This window comes from Chelonoidis abingdonii, chromosome 14 (assembly GCF_003597395.2).
Source record: "Chelonoidis abingdonii isolate Lonesome George chromosome 14, CheloAbing_2.0, whole genome shotgun sequence".
In the NCBI taxonomy this organism is placed as follows: Eukaryota; Metazoa; Chordata; order Testudines; family Testudinidae; genus Chelonoidis; species Chelonoidis abingdonii.
The window spans coordinates 23176530-23195290 of NC_133782.1; the positions used below are offsets into that span (position 1 = coordinate 23176530).

At 45.8% G+C, this 18761-nt stretch overlaps 1 protein-coding gene across 1 annotated transcript; it reads right to left on the reverse strand.

Annotated features, from left to right (window-relative positions):
* Positions 1–1929: 1929 nt before the first annotated feature.
* LOC116821272 (protein FAM83D-like) lies at positions 1930–17570 on the reverse strand. Its single transcript, XM_032774336.2, has 4 exons — positions 16985–17570; positions 5871–6038; positions 4497–4621; positions 1930–3413 (listed from the first exon to the last, which is right to left on the reverse strand). Exons 1-4 carry the CDS (start codon positions 17438–17440, stop codon positions 2453–2455), a joined length of 1710 nt encoding a protein of 569 aa, XP_032630227.1. The 5' UTR covers positions 17441–17570; the 3' UTR covers positions 1930–2452.
* Between the last annotated feature and the right edge of the window lie 1191 nt (positions 17571–18761).

An 18761-nucleotide genomic window follows, 5' to 3' on the forward strand; every position in this document is an offset into this window, starting at 1 on the left:
CAGGGGCAGCTCCACACCTCTCCCTGCTCAGGTTGGAGGTGGGAAGCCAGAACCAGGCAATGCAGGGGCAGCAACTACTCTGGCTGGTGGCCCAGGTTGAAGGTGCTCCTCAGCTCCCAGCCCCCTTTGATCCTGCAAAGGCAGTTTGTAAGAACTGCTCAGGTGGGGATACCTGGGTCTGTGGCTGGCAACCCCCTCTGTGAACAGGGACTGCAGGGGAACCCTTTGACCATATAGCTCCTAGTCCCCCTCTCTCTGAGCTACCCCCTGCCCTCACACAGCCTCATGTCCTATATGATACCTTATAGAGAAGAAAGTTACTAGACTGTTTACAGGCACATTGAAATATGGCATACACCAGCAACACTTCCCTAGTGCGGAAGTAGTTTATACCAACCAGTTCTTTTGCCCTTATAACTTACACCAGTTACCTGAACAAAATGAACTAGACTGCCAAGAGGACTGTTTTGCTGATACAACTTCCTCTACAGTAAGGCTTTTTGCTGGTATAAAAACATTGTAAATAATCAGACCCCTGTCATTATTGCACTAGAAACTTTTGCCAGTACAGGCCAGGGCTGCCATTGCTAGGAGATTCCCTTGATTTAATATAATCAGATGCCTATTTATCAGGAATAATTTCCTTCTGAGGGGCAACTACAGAGTGTGTGGTAATAAGGACATATTCTTCTTCCTAACAGTAGTGTTTTTCAGCAAAATATCCCTGTAACACGTTGGGGCTCACCACCTAGCACCTCCCATTGATAACTCTGGGAATTAGCTCTGTCCAGCGGAGCGCCCCCTCCTGGTGGTGTCCCATCCATCTTTCCGCTCTCTGTTGGCATCGCTGGACCAGCGTTGCTCCCTGCTCGGCGATGTCCTCTTCAAGGCCATTGCCCTCCAGGAGTGCCTCTTAGTCCATCTACACCCCGTTCCAGGGGTCAGGGATCAGCAGTCCCACACCCCAGCCACCATGTCCAACCGCCCTCTGAGTCCAATCCCTCTTGTCAGGGATCTGACATAGTACAATAGCCACTCCCTATGGCCAATGGCTGGGTGTACTGCAAGGAAGGTGGGGGGGGACCCAGGCCTGCCGTCTACTGTGGGTCCCAGCCCAGGGACCCTCTGGCGGCAGCCTCGGCATCCTCCTCTCCCCTCATCTGTCTGCTTCCCTGGGCCGCTTCCCCTATGGCCCCTTGCACCCGCTAGGCCCTTCCCTTCAGGGCCTGCAGCTATGGGCTCAAGCTCTCTAGCCTCCCAGAGCCTGGCCAGCACTGCGCTGTCCACGGTGCTAGTCTCCACTCTTGAAGACTGACCTTCTCCTCTCAAACGCCTGGGACAGACTGATTGCTCCTGCTCTGGGAAGCCTTTATATGTGGCTGAGCCAGGCCATGATTGGCTCACAATAAGCCCTTCTCTAACTGGCTCAGTCTGCGCAGGCACCCTGGCCTGCCGCAGCCCACACTCTCAGGGAGTGGGGCAGTCCACCCGGCCACTTCCCGGATACCCAATAGGTACAATCCCACAAAGAAAAAATGTAAGGTAATACATACCTATTGGTTTTTCTGCCCCACATGATCACCTTTTATAGCATAGACCCTGAAAAGGCCTTAAAGCTTGGGCAGACTTATGAGAGTTCTCCCAAAAGATGGGGGTTATACTCTAATGTAGAGTGGGTGTTCATCAGGGTTGTTTCCTAGGTTATTAAAGAAGCTTGGTTTTATAGAAAACAAAATGTGCAAAAGAAAGATGAGGCTGGAAGATTCACTGAGTGGTACCTAACTAGTCAGTTTCATTAGTTTGGAGTTAAACAGAGGGGATATAATCAAACACAAACACACTCATAAGCTCTTATCTAGAGTCTTTAGGACTATCATGCAAGAGTGATAAACCCATAATATATCTAAATTGGTCACTGAAGTCAGATTAGGAACAAAGTTAGCCTTGTTTATTGCAGATGTGAAGCTATTTCCCCACATTATTTTGAAAATAAAACAACTTTAAAAAACCAAAGTTATAATAAAACCCAATATTAAAACAGTTCATGTTAGTGAGTGGAAGTCAGAATAAAATCTCAGAACCCAGTTTGAACAGAATCATTCTAACAACTTTTCTAAATATAAATAAGTTAAAACCATAATGTTGACAGCACTACAAAGCACTAGCTAGTATATTTTGCCGGTGACAGTCTAACAAGGAATTGAGGGGGTAAACATCCATAGATAGAATGACTTGTACTGTTATTACATATTAAAAAAGCAAGTGGAGGCACTTATGGCATTAAAAATAGTTCAGTGCATTGTTTAACAAGTTGTATAGAACGAGACTACAGTGCTGGCAAGTTACCAGCCCCTACACATATGGTACCAGGATGGACTACAAGGATCAGCAGCTATTAAAAGGACTGTGCAGTGAGCCTGGTGCTCTTGGTGCTTATAGCCAACTCAGTCACTTATTTGAACACTGAAATGTCTCTGAGGCTGAGTAAGCTGGTGCTGATCTCACGCCTCTGTTTTACATTGCAGCTTACAACGTGGCAGCTTGTATAGTTTTCAGGCACACGTCCCCTTCGGGAGAGGATAGCAACCATATGGTTAAGTTTGGACCTGATAACAGAGTAGTGGAACTGCCTCTCTTTATGCAGTTTTTGGAAGTACTCTGCCTTGTGGTTGCCAGAGTACTCAATGGACCTCAGAGAGGACAGTGAGCTGGTAGAGCTTGCCAGAGAGCACTGGGAAGATGATGATGAAGAAGGTGACCGTAGACTAGAAGAAGTTGATGTGGACTTTTCAGATGAAGGAGATCCTTCTTTCGATTGTTGTCTCGGCAGTAGATGCTCTTCCACACTCTCCTTCTTGTCTGTCTGAGTCATAGCTGTCTTCCGTGGCACTACTGTTTGAGTGCCAGCCATTCTAGCAGCAACAGAGGTTTGGGTTCCAGATGCTACCATTACAACACTGGTTTGCGTGACAGCATTAGAGAGAGTCACTGTGGGTTTCTCTTCCCATGGTTCAGTTTGAGTAGACATGCTGTTCACCTCCTTTGGTTCCACTATGGCCTCCTGACATCCAAACCACTCTTCTGTGCCAATGTAAGAAGGACTCAGGTTATAGGATTTGCTTCCTTCAGTGTTGTTAGCCAAATCTGTTTTTTTCAGTGGTTTCTTGGGGGTGCTTGACAGTCTGGCCAACTCTGCTCTCAAGAGGTTTCCCACAGTGTAGTCTTTAGGTGATTTTGTTCCATTGACCAGGTGATCAAATATTCCACTACTCCGGCAGCTGGATGGCAGCTTAGGGCTGATCGGTTTTGACTGTGCATAAAGGATCCTGAACTCCAGGTCAAAGTGTTCAGCCACTTGGCCTGACAGCAGCAACAAGTTACTGCTATTCAATTTCCCATCAGTCCATGTGAAGCTATTGAAAACAAACCGAGATTCACAGTTAATCTCACTTTCACTGGTACATTAGAATGAATAGTACAGCTATACACACCTAGTGACAAGTACATATTGGGAGGGTTATGTGTTTAGGTGAGGTATAACGTTCCATTAGGGCTATCCATATCCAGTCCTTATGCAATCGATGACACTTTATGCCATAGTCATCTACTCTTGCAATTAAATATACAGAAGCCTGGTGAGCTAATGCAGTGACTCTCAACCTTTCCAGACTACTGTACCCCTTTCAGGAGTCTGATTTGTCTTTTGTATCCTCAAGTTATACCTCACTTCAAAAACTACTTGCTTACAAAAATCAGACAAAGCGTCACTGCACACTATCACTGAAAAATTGCTCACTTTCTCATTTATACCATATTACAAAATAAATCAACTAGAATATAAATATTGTACTTATATTTCAGTGTATAGTATATAGAGCAGTATAAACAAGTCATTGTCTGTATGAAATTTTAGTTTGTACTGACTTTGCTAGTGCTTTTTATGTAAGCTATTATAAAACCAAGCAAACATCTAGATGAGTTGATGTACCCCCGGAAGACCTCTGTGTACCTCTAGGGGTATGCGTACCCCTAGTTGAGAACCATTGAGCTAATGTATGGTCATGTGGTTGTGCACTGGTTTTCAGGAACCCACCATGCAACTAGGTTTCATCTCTGATGCAGCAACAAAAACTAAGGGAGAAATATGTTTGCCCTTGCACAACTGGCTGTAGGTGTTTGAATAATACAAATGATGGCAGTTACAGGAAATAGCGTACTAGGGACCATAGCCTGCCAGAAACAGAAGCAAGGAGACAAATGTTTTCCTCCCCATGAGCCTCCTCTATGGATCCGAGTGCTCGATTGAAATGCAACCACTCAATTTCCCAACGTTATTCAAGGCTGATTCAGATTCAAAAAGTTCACATAGCATTAGATAGATGAACCACCAATATTGCTTTTGAGCCAATCCTATATCTTTCAAGTTAGTTTTCACTTCTTGCAGAAATCTCCTCCTCACAAAGGCCTAAAGAAATGCAAAGGACCCCAGAACTTGCCTGTAGGAGCCTGTCGTCACTCTAATGCCATCAATTAACATGAACTTCTCATGGACTTTCCCAACAATTTTAGCTCCTGACCTTGTGTAGTAAGTGTTCCCAGTTATGGTTCGAACTCTCATCAGCTGTTTAAAAGAAAAAAAAAATTAAAATGATTTTTGTAAGAGTCAACAATTCTCTTCAACATATAAATCACACAGTGTAGGAAAAAGGAATGAAACTGACTTGCTTAATACCACTTACTTCCAGAAAGTGTTAATACTAAGTGACACTATTATTAATTTGTGCTAACCACTATAGAGATAAATGTGGTTGAAGTCCTTGTCTCTACACAGGTTCCTTTCCAGATTAGAGATGTCACACTCAATCTGCAGAGATGGCCCAATTCCATTTTAATTATGGGTCATTAGTCAGGGCATAGGTTAGGACTACAAAGAAACTCCCACTGTTGTCAACTGGAGGTTTGCCCAAAACCTTGTCTGTAATAATTTAATTTTTAGTCATTAGTGATTTAGTACCAGATTTTCACATTCAGCAACACTCATTGGGAAAATAGCCTCATCTTTGGGGATACCATTATGTCTTCCCTACCTTTGTCCCCACCATCCTTTTTGTCCCTCTGCATTTCCTGCCCTGCAGGAACTTCCAAATCCTACCCCCTCCCTTATTCTGTCCCCTGAATGTCATCATTGGGCTTTAGCCCCAACCTCTCAGTGAGAGTAAATCAGGGGCAGGGGAGTTCACACTTCAAGATATCTGAAAACTTAAAGCAACATCGCATAGCTTTACACTTGGAAGATTCCTCAACCATGACAGCTAGAATTTTTTTATTATTATTATTATTATTATTATTCATAATTAAAACGTTGATTCTGAAGAACTGGAATATGTCAGATGACCTATGTGACTACATCAGGTGGGCCTGACATTTGACACTTCATTTAAAAAGAAATGTGTATTATGGGGGAGGGCAGGGGAAGGAGACAACAGACTATAAAAGCAAGTGCTTTAGAACGCATGCTCCTCCGGACAAGGACAGTCTCTTCCTATACGTATGTATGGCACTCGGAACAATAGGGCTGCTCACTACGACTGTGGCTTCTGAACAGTATTGCAATACAATACATACAAGTTGGGATACAGGCCAGTACACTGCTTCTACATGGCTCTTGCTGGTTTTGGGAACCTATCATGTTGGATTAATGCAGATTCAAATCCTGCAGCATAAATCCCCAACCTTTGGGATACACAGAGGCTTCCAAGCAAACATAAAAGAGTATCTAAAATGTTCAACTATAGGTAGCATGTGAAATACTGGTGTGTCTTTCAAAGGCAATGCTATAATTTACCATAGAAAACTCCTCTAATACTTACACCTTCTTGCTCAGGGCAGACTCCCAGACTCCTGCACATTTCCATGAAGTGGGGTAGAAAATCTTGGTCCAGAAGGATGTAGACCGGAATCTTCCGCTTTCTATAGGCTTCCTGAAGATCACTGAAGATATCAATATCTGTGAAAGAATCCATAACCAGAGCGATCACCTGCAGAAACAGAATACGCCATGAGGCCCACAGCCTGACTCCCATTACACAAGTAAGCATGACTTTGCCTGTCTAGATCAGTAGCTCCCTCAGTCAGTTCTCATTCACAAACATGTCTGGTTCTACACCACTTTTATGCTGTTTTTGTTATTGTTTGGCAAAATGACCGTATTCTGTTCCCAAAATTTAGTCAAACTCATTATGCCCTGGAGTATACAGGATGATCCCAGATGGACATTTCCCACACCCGTTAATGCTCTCACATGTTGTCATTATGCAAGGTTGTGCAGAAAAGCAAACCACATCTTATTTCAGCACCCGAGGAGCTGGCGTGGCACAGTCAGCAGTCTTGCAGAGTTGGCTCCATTCCCTTGCTCCCAGATACTCTGGGCTGAACACCTCCTGCTGCAAGGGTTTGTCTTAGCCCTCCAGTGGCTGATCAGTTCACTGCGGCTCGAGAGAGTTTTAGATATAAAAGCTCCTATCTATACTGGACTACAGGTCTGTCGCATCTTAGGTGCATTTAACATGTGCGATTTCAGCTTCACGCGGTCGGCAAAAACAAGGGAAAAAAAGAGAAAAACAACAATTTAAATACTGTTTCTATAGTGCAGGTGATTCCGCCCACCATTACACTCAATGTAATTTTGACTATACATGATTTTTGCTTTACGTGCTAACTGCGGAACGTAACCCCAGCGTAAGATGAGACAGACCTATATCTAACTTGTCTTCCATCCCTGTAGTATCTGACCATCTCACAAGCTTTAATGAATTTATCCTCAACACCCGTCGGTGGTAGGGATGCACATCATCACCCTCATGCACACACAGAGATTAACCTGCTTATCCACGATCACAAAGAGAGTCTTGGGCAAGCTGGGAACTGACCCTGACAGAGCCAGTATAATAGTCTGATCCCAGTCCAGTGCCTTCACCAAAAGATCTTTCCACCGGATTAGCATCATTCATGCTTCTGCTAATAATTCCTCTAGTGTAGACAGGGCCCAAGAAGGAGGATCCTCTCTTCCAAGCCACTAAGAACTAGGACCACAGCCATGTGTGTCTAGCAACCCACCTAGCTGACTCCAAATGTCACCACAGACTAGAGATCTAGCCCTCATCATTCAGAAGAAGTGCATCTGGCTTGGGATGATGGAGATGGTAAAAAAATTCGATTGATGGCTTGTTCCCATATTCCAAAGTATTGGCACATCCAAGGAGAGTGGCTATACAAGTAATGCAGTATATGGAGTGCACTTACAGTGGACCAGCCCAAGGTGTTGTATAGGTACACTGCATAACCACTCGTCTGTGAGTATGCTCACACAACAATATTCCCCCACAAGTACAGAGATTTACTTTTTTGTTCACCATTGACCCTGTCCAACACTGTGAATTAGAGTCTGCAGAATACTCAGATGTTTTTAAACAGATTTGCTTATGCATGTTGTCATAATGGAATAGGTAAGATAGGGTTCAAGTTTCTTTTAACCTGGAAGGGTAATAACAAACACCTGACCAGAGGACCAATCAGAGAACTGGATTGTTTTAAAAGCAGGGCGGAATTTGTATACCAGGGGTCTTTGTTGTTTGCTCAGCCTGTAGTAACAAGGTTTCCCATCCTAATCATCTATGTTAAAGTTCTTCTAAACATCTGTAAGTACCAGGGAACGCAAAGTATTCGGCTATGATGACTTTGTGGTGTTATTTACATCTGTATGTTGATTGTTGGACTGGTTTAATTGGCTATCTCTTTATAAGCAAGAGCCTGTATTTGAGTTTCTTAATGCAAGATTATTGTTTATATTTTCTCTCTTTTTTTTTTATATAAACTTTTCTTTTAAAACGTGTGGAAGTTTCTTTTCCTGGAGGCAAGGGAAGGAAAAGCCAGCTGTGGGCTATTTTCCTATTGCTCAGGAAGGAGCAGGCTACGGGGCAAGAGAACAAAGATCATCTCTGTTCTCTTGTGGTTGAAGTTTTTTTCTTTTATTCTGTACGAGCAGACAGGGGGAAGCAAAGCCAAGCTGTTGGCATTTTGCATCTCAATGTCCTGAGGTGTAGAGAACGCTATCGCTTGGGAAGCAGAAGAACCGTTCTGGGCAAGCCGGGAAGGAGGGGAAAGGGATTTTCCCCCTGCTTTTAGCATCCAAGGGATTTGGAAATCTGGAGTCCCACCAAGGGAGGTTGGGACACCACAGAGAGAGGAAAGGGGGAGGTTCAGGCCCCTAAACGTAAAATGTACCTACCTGACCTGGTGGCAGCCCAAATACCCAAGCTGGTAGTGAGCTTGGGGGAGTTTCAGGTAAGCCCCCAGACTTTTGGACGCAAAAGTCCAGGTTTGGGACAGGACCAGATTGTGGACGCTAAAGTTCAGGTCTGGGACTGGGAGGCTAGATTACCACACATGTGTCCTAACAAGAGTTTACTGTAGAAAGCATGTACAGAAACCACAACTTAGGTAGACATTAGAAAATATCCTCTGAATGTAGATTTGGAGTTGAAAACTCCATATTTTCACAAGAATCCTCCCCTCCCTGTACCTCCCGATAAGCTGTTTGGTGGCATGCAGGAGGCTCTGGGGAGGAAGGGAAGGAGTGAGGGCACAGCAGGCTGAGGGGTGGGGCTGGGAAGGGGTGGAGTGGGGGCAGGGCCTGTGGCAGAGCCAGGGGGTTGAGCACTGAGCACGCCCTGGCACACTGGAAAGTTGGTGCCTGTAGCTCCAGCCCCGGAGTCGGTGCCTATACAAGGAGCCACATATTAAACCTCAGAAGAGCCGCATGCGGCTCCGGAGCCACAGGTTGGCCACCCCAGACATAAAGACTCCTGATGCACTGTCCCCACCTTTTGCATTGTATGCCTGGCACTACAGTGGCAGAAACTAAAATACCAGTAGACTGAAACTACCATTCTGGTTCACAGGGTCCAAGTGACTTACTTTGGAAAGCTAGATGCTAGAGAATGCAGTGTGATCACACGTTCTGGCTTCAGGGCATTTCTACCAGTCCATCGGTCACTAGCCGCCCCAAGGTTCAATCAAAATCAAATATTGACTCATCAGTCATTAGGCAATAACAAGCTGTTGCTGTTTGACAGTCATCTCTCTCACTGTTTAATTACATTTTGTTTAACACATTTACACCCTTCCCTCATTTAGGATTGTGCATGACCTCAAGCTGAAAGTTTATCCATCCACTCTCCCCCTCATACACCAGTCCTTCTGCCAAACATTGAAGCTGCCTAGCTACATAGCCTTACAACTAGGAAGATGACAGTGCTACTCCTTAGACTGACCATGAGAAGAGTACTATGAGGTTTCGGGCCAGCGTTTCTTCCTCCAGGTGGTCACCTCTACTGCAAATAAGCTCCCCAATTCAGCAAACAGCAGAGCTCACCTGGAACTGAAGTGGCATTGGAACCACAATCTCATCCACCAGTGTTACAGAACCACTTCCCCACTAGTTTAACTTTCTTTTTAGCCTGGAGGGGAACATGCACATCCAGAAATATTTAAACCTTGTTATAAGGCTATGGAAGGGAGGGGAAAGAAAAAGTGAAGTCTATGAAGAGACAGACCACATTTACAGTTTGGGCAAAGTTCATTCTGAACCTGGGGTTTTACATGGAATCATGGCATGTTACGGATGCACACCATACCAAGCTATTAACATGCAGATATAGGTACATACTAAACCAGAGAAATTGCTTGGAAATTGGGGGCAGAGGGGAGAAGTTTGTCTTTCTTTTTAAAAATATATGCACATTCCATCCAAATTTATGGATGGACTGGAAAGGCCAGTATCATCCAAATCTTTAAACCAAGTGCTCAATTCATCAGCGCTTCAAACATTTCTGAACTGCTGTTTTAAACAGAGAACTTCTCTAAGCTCTGCAAGGGGAGAGAAACCCAGTGAAAGCAATTTCTCCCTTTTACAACATTTGGTCTTCAAGAGGAAGCTTGGAATGGAGGATCCTAACTGCTCATGGCATACAGAAACCAAGAGACTTTTCACACAAATAAGGGTAGAGTACCCACTTGTGTAGTTGCGGTCTGTCACCTATTCTTACTCATGAAATTTCACTCTTCACTGCTTCAGGAGGGATGCGTGCGCACATGCAGTATGGGCGTATAGAAGACCCTCTCCATAGTTTGATCCCTGCAGGATGATCCAGGCCTCAGCTTTAGTGTGTGTTTTAGGCCATAGGAGTTGTTTTGGTCTCCAGTGAGCAGTGTGACTAGTTTCTGCCACTGAAGGGTGCATGTACAGCCACAGAGGGGTACAAATTATTCATTCTCTTGTCATTTCCCTTCATTGCACCAGCTATGAACATGTTATAATCATACAGATTAATAGCTACACCTCCCTTGCTATTCCGGTACCTGAATCACTTGTTTACTTCTCTAAACTCGGGTTTTAATCCCTCCTTGTATAGAATAGAGAATGCTACATCAGCAACCTTTACTGAACCACACCAGCTGGAACTGATTAGCCCCATGAAGGCACTGCGAGACCTGGCTGGAATCAGCAACTTTCCTATCTGATAAAAACCCAAGATAAAGAAACGCTCAATACCTCCCAACATTTGGAAGTTTCTATGCAGACCCAGGGCATTATGTGACAGAGGTAATCCCTGCAGAAGAGGCCAGTCTCATGTAGTAGTTTGAGTTGTATGCAAGTTACAGCAGACACTCTGGTTTCAAGTAGCTCTGGCACCTGTAGAAGTGGGTTTATCTCTAGCAGATAGGATTATCCAGTAACTATTCCCCTACTGAATCTGAGATTTCCAGAATTTTCAGGTATCAGTGCTACAGTAATAGGTTAAAGTTAAGCCCATTGCTTGAGTACTGTGATGTATTTCTAGCCACTGCCTCTGGACTTTACCTTCCTCAGTGAGCTACGTGTACACTTCAACTTGACTAGTCACAAGGCCAAGTTTCTTGTTGTGTGGCTCAGAGGTAGATGTGGACCTACAACTCCAATCCTCCCACTGCCCATTACTGTCAAGTAAAGAAATATGGAAAGAGGTGCTGTTTTCCTACTGCACTGGACAGACCAGCATTCCAAGCCAAACACAAGTAGAGCAAGGTTTCCATTCAGGTATTTTAGATTTTTCACAGCCACCCCTAGGAAAGGCACTTCCTTCCAGCCTGCTATTATTATTGAATAAGTGTCAGACCATTGGGCCATCTAATCCAATATCCTGCCTTTGGCTGTAGTTACACATAGCTTCAGAGGAAACCAACCCCAACCTCTATGCAGAGCACATAGTACCAAGCCAGGTACACCATGTTGTACACTGGAGTGGGAAAGGAAGAAAATAACTTTCTTCCTAACTCTCAGTCAGTTTATGCCCTGAAGTATGAGATTTAGTGACTGTTTTTATTAGGTCTAATTACACGTTATTGGTCCTAATTTTATCATGGCTATTTTTATTAACTTCAGCTACAGTAATTAACTGACCTCTTGAGGTTGTGAATTCCTTAGGTGGATTACACACCATTTCAAGTTGTTCTCTTTTATTCATTCTAAATTCACTTGTCCTTTTTTCTCAAGTGACCCCTTTCCTGTCATATTGTAGGGCAGCATTAAAAAAAAAAAAAAAATCTTATCTGTTACTCCCTCTTTCATAATTTAACACTGATTGACATGGAATTCTGGACCTCAAGACTATACAGCTTTAAAAATTCAGCCCCACAGCACTTGGCCTTTCCTGTTCTACTGTGTTTTGGGTGGAATTGTTGTGGGTTGTCATGCACATACAGATCAACAGCTGACCTGATAAGTTTCTTTCTTTAAACTCCCTAGGTGTATTTTTAAAGTTATTGTTTGTTAGCAACCAAAAGAAGCGTATTCAGAACATGATCCTCCCAGATTAAAAAGTCTGACCTCGCTCACTCCAGAGGTGATTGTTGAAACGCTCATTGGATTCCCTCCCATAATACACATACCTTCAAATGGCAACCAGAAACCAATTCAAGTTAGCAAAGGGCAGGGTGGAGGGCAGTGTTAGTCTGAGTGCAAGTTACAGGTAAGCAGGAAAAAAATCCTCCTCCAGGTGCCTGTAAAATATTGTTCAGTTATAGAAAGGACTTGGCGGGGGAAGGAGATATTGCCTTGGTCTCCTCTGGTACTGGCCACTGTCAGAGACAGGATACGAGACATCTGACCAATTATGGCAACTTATGCCAAGTCAAACTTTAGAGTATAAGGGAGAAAATGAGCAAGACATTCTCCTTCGCTTGTCTGATGCCTGCTTGGTTCTTAGTAGCATTATAAGATATCTTATGTGATGTCTATACAACAGTAACACAGCTACAGTGATGCAGCTGTGCTGCTGTAGTGCCAGAGTAGATGCTTCCTGCATTGACGGACGGGTGGGTGCTTCTCATTGAAGTTTTAATCCACCTCTCCAAGCAGAAGTCACTAGGTTGATAGAAGAATTGTATCAACCTAGCTGCACCTTTACCAGGAGTTAATTTGATGTAAGTACAGCATGTGAGGTGTGAAAAATATCACAGCCGAGTGACATAGCTAGATCTAATTTTAAGTGTAGACCAGGCCTAAGATACAAGTTATAGGAGCCATGGGGCCCAAAGATCAGTGGAGATAAACAGCTATTCAGGTCGTTACGTTACTGTGACAAAATAGGATCTGGCCCATTGCCTCTAGCAATCGTTTTTGCTAGAAGTGCATGTTGTGCTTGGTGTTTATCAACTAGATTAGTTCTAGGGCATGGTTTAAATGTCTAACGTTAACCAACAAAAACAATGCTTTCCCACTGGCTCAGCTGCTAGTGAAACAAACGCCCAGCTACTGTGCCATCTTCAGCTGCTAGCCCTAGACTCTGCACAGGGGTTCAATCTTGCTAAGCAACCTCACTAGTAGGCATCTGAGACAAAGATGACAAGAAGGACATCCCCCTTATCTCAGATACTAGCTACTGAAAAAAAGATTGTGCTTGTTTTCTTCTCCCCACCTCAGTCTTCTGGCTGGTAGAGGTGGCAGGTGAGGGAGAGGGAGCACGCACAAATGCACGACGACAGAACAAAAAGGACTTCTAAGCCATCCTTTTGCCAGCTTTCCAGTTTTGGCATCTTCAGTTCCAGCTTCCAAGAAGCTAAATGCCTGCTTCTTTTGCTCCCCTCAAAAGCTACCTCTGGGAACCCACTGGCAGTAGTGAAACTGGCTAGCATCAGGTGAAGTTTAATTCTACTGCTGCTGAGCAGATCTATGAACATCAGCTGTTTACAGACTAGGGAACTGGGAGGGGAGGAGAGGAGAGGGAGAAATCACAGGATTATGGCCAGAGGGTTGTCTTTGCAGATAAAATCCTGTTGCATCAGAGAAGGAAATTACACATACAAGAACTTTGAAAAGCAGCACGGCATTTATTAGGGAACTGCAGCTACACAAGACAAATTGGTTAGGAACTTGATATAGGAGAAATTAAGGGTTCATTTGTCTTGGCCAAGACAAACTTCAGCTCATGAGCAGTGGAACGTTTGGGTGAAAAGATTTGGAATGTCTTGGCAAGCAGCATAAAGAGAGGATGAAGTTTAACATTTATGTAACTGTGTAACATTGCTGGAAGGGAAAGAATTAATGGGTGTGGCCAGATCCAAACAGATCCCTCAAAAAAATTTCTAAGCTGTAAAAACTGGACAAGTTTGTGCATGATGTTTTTGATAGGTGATAAGGCAGACAGAGAGCAATACATTCATAATATATTGTTTAATAGGTTTAGTTTTTTTTTTTTTAATTAACTTTACCCTTTCTGCAATACAGAAACTACTGTGAAGCAAGAAGTGGTTAAATCATTATGATCCTAACACTAAAATGTTATTTCTCCTAATCTTGTGATTTTATAATTTGACTCATTTGTTTTGAAGAGAAATGACACACGTCCTAATATTCTGGCTAGGATAGCATGTTAGATGCATAGTCTGTTTTACACAGTCGTACAGCTTGTATGCAGGGTTATGAAATTGGAAGCTTTTAGTATAGAAAGTGTGATATTTATAAATAAATAAATATATGGCAATATATCTATCTCATGGAACTGGAAGGGACTCTGAAAGGTCATCAAGTCCAGCCACCTGCCTTCACTAGCAGGACCAAGTACTGATTTTGCCCCAGATCCATAAGTGGCACCCTCAAGGACTGAACTCACAACCAGTGTCAATGCTCAAGCCATTGAGTTATGGGGGGGGGGCAGGGGGTAGTATTTGACAAGTTACAAAGTGGAAGTGATAGACACTACATGCTAAGTAAGGCATATGCACAAGGGGCAATTCAGCGTTCACTCTACAATTTCTGACTTTTGAGTGCATTGTTTCCTCAACCTTTATATCATGTTAGTGCCAATTTTAAACAGGTATAATTAACCATATTGCTGGTGCAGCACTGCAAGAGTAAGTGCAGTGATGACAAGAGCTGGGCATACATAGCAGAAAAGGTGTTCCATTTTGCATAGTGAAGGCAGTTATGGCACTAAAGATGTTCTCCTGCTGTAATCCGCATCAGCTGGAGGAGTCAGCATCAACAGGTCCATATTCAGGCAGCTTAGCAGACAGTCCAAGGTTTTAGCCCAGTCACTGGGACAGTATTGGTCCCAGCTACACTACATGTTATAACCAGCTCAGAGGACATCTGGGTGATTATCTAGTCCCTGACTCAGATCTCAATCCAACCTTGCTCCTTACAAGCAGCACAGGCTGGAAGCATAGTATAAAAGTTGCAGGGAATCCCTTGCCTGCATTCTGAGGGTTATGGGGGTTTGTTTTGCTTTCTTGTAGATGAGAGCTTCCTACAGCCATGGTTTGTTTCAGTGCTGTCTCTCCACCCCTTCTTACATACACACCCTACGATAAACTAAGGGATGCTTTTCAAACCACCATCTAGGAGAGCATTAGTTAGAACTGGCAAGGGTGATGCAGACCAAGAGCCTGACTAACCCCAGGTGTGACATACAAGAGTACAGTACAGACCAATGAGTAGCAGTGTAATCCCTGCCCTGTAAAGGGCACCTCAGGTTACAATGCTTTGTTGCTGTAGTCTCCAACCTGGACTGCTCTCAAACAGCCTCCAGAATGTAAATCACTCCCAGCTACGTGTGTATGCGCTGCAGCCAGCCAGCCAGACCTTGACTCTTGCCAGCTTTATAGATTACTACAGGGTAATCCCAACACACTCCCACATTTCTCCCCAGGAATATATGTCCTGTACTGCCAAGCCCTCTCCTGGACAGCACAAATAGGTTAAATCCATTATTCTTTTAAGAAAAGGATAGGTAAGACTCAGATTTTGTCAGGGATTTTTTTTTTTTTGGTAAAATGAGACAGGTCACAGGCTTCTGTGGATTTTTGTATATTGCCCACGACCTGTGGTTTTTACTAAAAATATTCCTGATAAAGCAAGGAGAATGGAGGGTCCAGCACCCACAGGTATTGAGCAGGTAGGAGCTCTGATGTCCCCTTGCTGCCTGGAGTTGTCGGGGAGGTTCCACCACCATCCGAGGCAGCTGCAGGGGTCCTCTCCCTCCCACACACACCTGCAGGGGCTGAGAGCTGCAGAGTCCCCCTGCTGCTCAGGGGCTCTGTCACCAGCAGCAGCAGAGAGCTGCACAGCCTGCCAACTGACAGCTCCAGGCAAGTAAACATCACAGAGGACTCAGGAAGATATGGATTCCGTGACATAATCATAGCCTTAACAACAGGCACACAACTTACTACCCCAAAGGAAGTTACCCAGACACTTCAACATGACCATACTGATTTAGATAAAACAAAAACAAGTTTATTATTAACTACAAAGTACAAGTAATAAGGCATAAGAGTCAGAAATGGTTACAAGATAAAACACTACCTAACAAACTACATTAGATTCAAAGCAAAGTTCTCACCACTTGCTTTCAACAGTCATAAGAATCAATTCACGGGTCAGGACTTGTCCCACAGTTTAAGAGCTACTTCCTTTGTCTCTTTAGGGGCAGTGAATGTGATGGGCATGGTCTGTGTGTGGGGTGGAGTGTCTTGGGGCCTTTGTCTCCCCTTTTTGTAGTTTCACTCCCACTCTTGAAAAAGATTTCCAGCAGAGACCCAAAGAGACAGTCTACATGAAAGGATATTCGCTGCTTGTTTTTTTTCCACATATGTAAGCATCCTTTAGTTCTCTTGTCTGCTTGATGATTCTGTTTTGCTGCTTAAAATACAACTTAGAGCAAGTACACATTCCCTCTTTTGTTTAGGGCAGACCTGATTTCTGCCTGTGCAGGGCAGTGGCGTTTCAAACGTGTTAAAGCAGCAAAGAGTCCTGTGAGACCTTATAGACTAACAGATGTATGGGAGCATGAGCTTCCTCAGATGCATGTGTTGTTAACCCCCTACAGGGGAATGTTATAACGTCACATAGAATGTGATGCCACATTGTACCAGGGATAACACTGACCACCAGCAAATTATGGGTGTTCAAATAATACCTCACCTAGGCATGCTTTGTACAAAGATTATTGCACTAATGTGTACAGTATGAGTACACAATTATTCAATCGCAGCCAGACTCTGGTTTTCAACACCAACAGCTCACGTCCAGTAGCTGGCCAGATTAACCACTCACCCAGTCGTTAGAGCCTGGGGCAGCGCTCGGAGAGCTAAGCCAGGGGCTAGAGGTTGCTCACACTAAACGACACAGCAGCAGGGTGGGTTAAACTCCCCCCTGCAGCCCAGCTTCCATGGGGCGCTGGAACAGTCTGTATAGTGCGGGTACTGACCGAGAGTCATTCACCAAACTCTAAACCTCTGTAGGTGATGGAAACCACTTCCAGCCAGGGGCTGATGCAGCTGCTACACCTGCAGCAACCCCAGTTCCCCAGGCACAAGCCTGGGCCCCCGGAGGAGGCGGCGGCTCGGGCAGGAAGGGGGCGCAGAGGCCGGGCTGGGGACTCACCTCCCTGGCCGAGCGGATCTGCCTGCGCACCGCCTCCTTGCAGCTGTAGATGGTCTCCCCGAAGCTGGGCTGGAAAAGCGCCTCCACGCGGGTGAGGCCGCGGTACGAGCCGCTGGAGAATCCCGGCCAGCCCAGCTCCAGCACGGGCGGCTCCACGTCCGACTGCTCGGGGAAGTAGGTGAGCGAGGAGCAGTCCAGCGAGGCGCTGAGCGAGGGCTCGGCCGCCCCGTCCTCTGCCGGCGGCGCGGCCGCCTGGAGGATGGCCTGGATCTCGGGCTCCGAGAGGAAGCCGGGCACCTTCTCGCGGCGCAGGAAAGCGCGGAACGCGGCCCGGCCGCCCGCCACCAGCTCCTCCAGCGCCAGCCGCTGCGCCTCGCTGTAGAGCTCGGGCGAGCTCGGCTTCCCGGCGGGCCAGGGGCCGGGCGCGTCCTCCAGGCACTGGGACTGGTTGGCCATGGGGAACCGGGGAGAAGAGAACTGAACTGAAAGGGGGCAGAACTGAGGCTGAGCGGGGGCCTTTTATAGGGAGTTTGAACCCAAACGAGCTGCCGCCACGGACTGGGGAGGCCGCTGCCGCTCCTCCCCACGCTATGGTTGGCTGGCTGCTTTTGAACGTGTTTGTCCAAGCCCGCCCCTAGCTCCTCCCGCTACCGGTCGGCTTCAGTGCCCCGCGGGCTGGGCGAGAGAGCTCGGCTGCTGCGCTTGTGTCCGCACGCTCCGTGCTCCCCCGGCTCCGGTTGCCCCTGCTGGGACGCGCGCTGAGCGGAGTGCCCTGAGTTTGGCCAGCAGCACGCGGCAGCCGGGTGTCAGGCCTCGACTCCGCGAGCGGTGTCAGGAGCTGGGCTATGCGGGGAGCCTGAAACGTTTTCCCTCTCCCCCAGGCTCCCTGCAGGCTGTGCTCTGCAGCTCTCTCGTCACCGGATGATCTCCAGTTCTCTGTGCTTTTTACTAGAGTTTTTAGAAAAGGGCTAAGTAAACAGTTAACCTGTCACACACCCCCCCCCCATATTCCTTTGGAATTTGGAAATGTGGAGTTATTACTCTTTGTGGAGTCAGACCTGTTCTACTCATGACGAGGCTCCTTTTTTAGTGGGGTGCGTTTAACCGAAGATGCATGTGCCACTTGAAAAGAGGAGTGCATGGGCAAAGAAGCGAAAGCATCCAAAATCCTCGCTGCCCATCCCATGATAGGCGCCTGTTGCATTTAGCAGAGGTAAGTGGGAAGGTTCTGAGAGAAGAAAGGGCTAGAAGCTTTAGGTCTGATGAAACACTGAGACAAATTAAGGGTTCAGTGGCAGCAAATGGAAGGGAGAAAAAGGCGTTACCTCTCTGCAGGGGGGAAAACGCTGTTGGATGGGCAGAGGTAGCACAGATTGAAGGGGGTTGTGCTCTTTCACTGCCAGCTGCAACTTTGCGAAACGCTAACGCTTTCTCTGCAGACAGCTGCTTCTTCCCTGAAGCTGTGCCTTCACAAGGAAAAGAGGTGGATTTTTCACCTGCGTTAGAACCACAGTGTAACCCCCAGTTAGATTACATAGCTTACTAGAGCTCTGTCTGCTGGCAGCTTAGGGAGGAGGAGCCAAGGCAAACTCAGAGTCTGGCTGGCAACCAGTAGGGAGTGGAGATGCCCCTCCCAGGAAGTTCAGGAGAGGCGAGAAGCCATTTTTTGAGGAAAGGCTGGAGCCAGCCAGTGCAAGGGCTGGATTTGGCTGTGTGGGGAGCTGGTGAGTCCCAGGCCTGCAAGCAAGGTTCCTCCTGAGAACTGGCCTCTAGGGAC